Genomic DNA, 6,100 nt, shown 5'->3' on the forward strand with positions numbered 1-6,100 from the left:
CTGCGCATGCATTCAAATTTCGTTTCCTTTTCGTTTCTGTGTTTACTGATCCGCAGCGCTGTCGTCGGTGTTTACACGATACGTGGGAGATTTTTAAATTATCATAGCTATCTGTGGTTATCTACAAAAATGCCGAAAATGACAGACCTTTCTAAAGGTATGATTTTTTTCTGTTTTTGTGGAATACTGTTATCCTATTATGCGTACATTGTTGAAACCAAGAAAGAAGAAGATGAGAATTATGAAGCCATGTGTGATATAAGTGAACATATGAGCTGCTCGAAAGCATTTTCGTCAAGGTATTTCTTGTTTTTTTAACCTGCATTTTTACACCCTGACAATCTGAAAACTAGCTGTAATAATATTTATTTTAATCAGGTTCGGCAAAGGATTTGGAGTCATCGGATCTGTGCTAGGCGAAAATTCAGTACTCAATCAGCCCAATAGCATCTACGGAATATTATTCTACTCCATCGTCGGGGTTCTTGGTAAGGCATTTTTGTAATTAGCCTTTTACTTAAAATCGGTCTCATACAAGGCAAAATGGACTCTTGGTTTTACGTCTAGCCTTGCAAATTTGTAACTCGGCCCTCGTTCCCTTTTCTTATTTTTTCCCAACACTGTTCAAAAGGATTATTCTGCCTCCAGATACCGAGGACTTCACATTGCTAAAGGGTCCCTGTGGCTTACCATAAATTATTTTCGGCGCCATGATAAGTGAAGGCATTTATGCCATTCCCCCTCAATGATGATGGCATATTCTCTCCTACCCCCTTGCACACTGTGTACATTAACTTACTCGAGGTTAATTATGTTGGCAGAGTTGAATCTTTGTATCAGGCTACTAAGGCACTAAAAAATGCCATTCTAAATTGTTTTTATCGTGATGGTGTGTCTCACACTATTCATGTTCTTAAATAGTCTTCCATACATAAAACAGTGCTGCCAGCTTGGTGAACCATGAAACTCACTCTCATACTGCCATTTCCTCCCATTGAGATTCGTATAATGATTTTGATACAAACATCATTATAATATAGGTATATTTAGCATCTTTGGCGTACTGCAATAATCTTTTACTATTCATATATTCACATCCTCCATTGACTATCTTTGAGGTATTTATCTGTAAGAACCTCTTTTAGCATTTGACTAAGTCTTGATTGTAAATAACAGTATGTTCTACTCAGTACTGACCATAGTTGGGTGTTTGACTACCTCACATTTATACTGGTGCTGCATTTTTGCCAAATTATCCTTCTTTGCCACCCTCCACTCTCAGCATTTGGCACACCCTGTACCTCCTCAATGAAATTGCTATCTGGACTTCTGCAGAAGGGCCAGGTCTTCGGATTCCTCTCTCTCTGATATCTTTGTGGTTGAAAAACCACTAGACCTCCCTCATGGGCAGGTCGATTTTCATAGATGATGATTTCCTCCCCTGGTCTTTGGAGTAACCCCTGGCTCTCTATCTCTTGCTTCATACTCCTCCATGTCATCATCTAGTGCTCCTGCCTGCTTTGTATTAGAACAGCATTTGACTGCCCTCTGTTTTTCTGGGTTCCTGAGGTGATATTCTTTTAATCCTTCATTGTAACCTGTCATGTTATCTCACGAAAATATGAAAACCAATTCTGAGAACAATATAGTGATTGACAGGTTGGTGTAATGGCGAGAGTGGTTTCCTCTGGGTACAGGTTCAATTCCTGGTAGTAAGATAGATTTTTCCCAGCTTGAGTTTTGCATGGAGGGTACTTTAAGACAAGCTCTCTGTCTGTCGAATTGGTTATTAAGCCGTGATCCTTTTGGTGCCTTTCATTAAGAGCAAGATAATGCTGATATTGAGTTTCTCTCACCCTTCCTTCCTCGTGATCTATAGGGTTATGTGGTCTGCTTATCACTTAGCATGAATATTTTTGCTTTCGCTGTCCGTCTCCTATCTTCCCCTTACCTTATTGTAGCACTCTTTGAGTGAAGGGGAGGGGAAATTATACTGGGAATAAACGTTTACTGTATGATGGGGTATTGTTCACTGAAGGCCATCATAGCCCACTCTCGCCTTACACTCAAAAGGAAGGGGTTGGGAGTGTTGGTTTCCCCCGTTAAATAGGGCCAAGTTTAAATCCACTCTGGGCTCACACAAAAACAACACAGAATGTATGTATGTGGGTCAGCCAACCTGACCACATACATTGCAGCAAACTCCAATATAGCAGCTCTTTGCAGGTGCGGGAAGCAATACTGAAGGAAACAATGCTTGTGCCGAATGCTGTGTGTATTTTCAAATTTTTACTCTACCCTCACTTGTAAAATGTTTAAGTCTGAAATAATTAAAATTTCATAGTTCTGCATTATATCTGATGCTGTATTTTCACTCCCTTGATATCAGTCAAAAATATTTTCCTTTTGGTCATTATTGAATTGATAATTTTCGTTGTCAATTGCATATCCTCAACATGAAAAACCTGTCAATGTTTACCTATGCTAAAATTATTATTTCTCATTTCCAGCTACCTTAGAGTCTGCTGCTGCATCCAGGATTCTCTTTTGGGTTTGCCTATTCTCCAACTTGGCCTCCATTTATCTGGCATATATTCTAGCATTCATTTTACATGACTTTTGTGTAGTCTGTATTTCTACATATATAGTCAATGCTGTGATCACTTTTCTTGCATACTTCAGATTTAAACGACATGTTTCCCAGCACGTTAAAGCAAATTAGTATGTATATAATCCATTAAAAATATGTATGCAACTTTATGTCATGATGGTAATATTATTCTATGTGCCAAAACTGTATCCTGATTAAATATGTGATATTACTTTTTATTTTAAGGGAGCAAATGATTTTGTAGGTATATATTTAATTTTATGCTTGATGAACAATTTCAATTGACAATTTCATATGTAAAATGATGCATTTAGAGAATTGTAAGCTCAGTGCTGAATTTTAAAATGAATGGATGAATACCAAATTACAAACTGGAAGTAACTTCTAAGACTGTATTTTCATCAAAAAATTTTTATTGAAGATTGATGAATGGAATCATATGCAATGTTCGCAAATATTACATTTTCAACTCTATATAGGCTCTTACTGGGATGATAACAATGTAACTTGGCCTTTTATATTTTTCAAGTATTTTTTAAATTTTGATGTCTCTATTAAATCATTTTTTGTCCCATACTTCTCTTCTTACTTCTTCATACTTCTACCTTTGCACTAAGTATAACCGTCATTAAGATATTTTTGTGTCTCTTGAAAATATAAGTTTAGGTTTCATATGTATTTTTTTCTCTATCTGTATTTTTTAAATAAATTATGATCAGTCCATAACAGATATATTGGTGACTACCTCAGGAAATACATGAAAAGAATTACATAGTTATTTTCTGGGTCGACACCTTTACCTCACATTTAACCTTCACACACCTGGGTCAAATTCTAGGATTCAGTATCTCAACTTATGATATAATTTGAACTTTAGGTGTTCATTTTTATTACACAAAATAGATCACTAATTCATCAGCAAAGATTTATCTTTTTATACTCCAACATCTAATAAATATTAAAATTCTTTATTTTTTGTATTATTAACTATTCAAAAGGTGGAATTTAAAGTATATTTTTATAAAAAATCAAAGTACTTTAGTGATAGGTGTGTATTGAAGAAATAACTCTGAAAAGTTTTATGAATTCCTCCGTGTTCTTTTAAGCTGCTCAAAAAACTGTTTATTTCAAGAATGATTTAATAATGATTTTGTATTAATAACTAAGGAAAATTTTTACTTGCTCTGTTATTTAAAGGAAAAATGGGTTATTTAATCAGAAAAGGCTCATAGGGAATTCTTCCTCAGATAATTTGGTATGAAAGTGATTATGTTGACTCACAGAATAACCGCATACATATGTACTAATTCAGCCATTTGTAAGAGCATATTTGGTCATTCTAAATGTGAGCCCATTCCAATGTGCTAGTCCATATTAATATGTTTTTCTTATATTATAGAGCAAAAAATACCTATTTTGTGTCTATTAATTCCTAAAAACATTGTAAACTGAAAGACTATGACAGAGTGGAGAATTACTAAGTGCACATTCTTCCTTCAATATTTTACTATTGTCTTTTGAGTTGATGTATATAAATTTTTGGTTTTAATTTTTCAAGCCTATGTTGCCTCCAAAGACTGACTGTTTGAAGGATAATGTGGTACATTTGGCAGTACAACATTTCTTGGTGCAAATATATTGGTATACCAGCTTGGACAAATTTTGATTTTACAATTCTGCCCTTGAATAAGTTGTTGAAAAACTGTTGAATAATATTGATGGTTTGAATCTTATTTTTCCATAGCCTGGATAGAACAAAGGTGAAATATGAATATATCATGCATTTTCTGTATTGTGAGGGTAAAGCATCAAGCATTTTATGTATTATGTGTTGTAGTAATGTATTTTTTGCTGTGGAGATGTGAAGCTTGAATGTGAACTTGTCCTGTGATATCCATAAGGCTGCTAGAAAAATAAAAAAAATGGAAACATTTATTAATCTCAAGACTTTAGTAGTGAATTTTCTTTTAACAAAGATTATACCTAGTTTATTATAGCAATCATGCTCTTTGAGGGAGGTCCCCCTTTTCTTTTATGTTATAAGCTTTATTGAAGGGAAAACTTGAGTACCCACATTAATCCTCACTTTACTAATGGTTTTGACCTTTGTTTCAATTCTGTGCTTTCTCTGCATTTTCTAAGTGGCACTTCTACCGAAAAAAAACTATTTTTGTTCCATTATTATTTGCAATTTTTTAATCAGTTACAATAGCTAAACATACAACACTATCACTGTGAAAGCATTAGGATTTCAAGTATTGAATATGCCTCTCCAATTCCGGAAATTTTAAGGGTTGAATTTCAAAATTCAAATCACCCTGTGCAATAAGGAGGGAGGGGTTATGCCAAATTCCAAGCGCTAGGATATAATAATTTATATCTATAGTGGCTCCATTGATATACTATAATAAGATAGATGCTGGGCAAGACAAAAAGTACATAAGTGTACAAATTCAAAGATTACAAATTTAATTGAATAATACAATAAAAATAGATAAACTAACAAGTAAAAGGTAATTTTATTTTTAGCCTCGAGGATGTAGTCAGATATTTCTTTAAATGACAAAATCACTCATATTAATATTGAATATCCTTTCCTCGTAAATACGTTGAAATTGATTTTTTGCTTTCAGGTAGCAGTTACGCAGCCAGAATTTCGTTTGGAGGGGGTCCTAAACCAGGGGGGAAAATTTTTGGAAAACAGGGTAGAAAGTAGGGGGTTTTACACTAATTTTAAAACTTTTCATAATCAATAAAACTTCATCTGTTAAAGAAATATTTAGTATATATATGATTTTTAGTATTTTGTTTTCTTTTACGAAGGATAATAATTGTTTTTTTATATCTCGTAGGAGGGGGGTTCAGATCCCACCCCTGGCTACGCCACTGTTAGGTAGCATATAAAAAATTTCAGGGCTGTTCTACATGGGCCTTCAATGTGCATATCAAAGCTATCATGTGAAATGTATATTCCACATTTGCTGCTCCTAATGATTTTTTGTGTACTTTTAGCAAATATGACTAAATTCTGATTTTTCAAACATAGAAGTATCCAAAAAGGCCCAATTTTTAAATAAGGTTATACTGTGATCCTTCCATTTTGCATTAAAAATAAACACGGCTCTTTCTTGTAAAATGAGAATATTTCTACTCATGCTACAGTGAGGTGAGTGAGCTCTTGCTGTTGAAGGAAGAATGAGAGCACAATTCAATCAAAGGTTTCATAGTGTACTCACAATTTTGACGCCTGTACCTTTCGGCCCACCCGTTTAGTACCCAGCCAACTGAAAATTCAACTGATGCCCATCAGAACAGACTCTACAAGGAATCCCCCGAAACAGTGAGACCCTAATCCAATTAACTCCCATTCCCGCCATACCCTGAAAAGGAAGAAGAAATCTCTTCATTTATTTTAATAAGAATTTTATCGGAAGGGTACTATCTTAGCTACACCTAACTTTATCCAGCTATTTTTGGGCCAAAACCCAC

The 6,100-nt window shown here is 34.5% G+C and overlaps 1 protein-coding gene across 1 annotated transcript; it reads left to right on the forward strand.

Annotated features, from left to right (window-relative positions):
• Positions 1 to 45: 45 nt before the first annotated feature.
• Positions 46 to 4,556, forward strand: LOC124157570 (vitamin K epoxide reductase complex subunit 1-like protein 1). The gene is made up of 3 exons (XM_046532412.1): positions 46 to 299; positions 379 to 488; positions 2,511 to 4,556. The coding sequence occupies exons 1-3, from the start codon at positions 130 to 132 to the stop codon at positions 2,720 to 2,722; spliced, it is 492 nt and encodes a 163-aa protein (XP_046388368.1). The 5' UTR covers positions 46 to 129; the 3' UTR covers positions 2,723 to 4,556.
• Positions 4,557 to 6,100: the final 1,544 nt, after the last annotated feature.

The sequence above is a fragment of the Ischnura elegans genome, chromosome 1 (genome assembly GCF_921293095.1).
Source record: "Ischnura elegans chromosome 1, ioIscEleg1.1, whole genome shotgun sequence".
In the NCBI taxonomy this organism is placed as follows: Eukaryota; Metazoa; Arthropoda; class Insecta; order Odonata; family Coenagrionidae; genus Ischnura; species Ischnura elegans.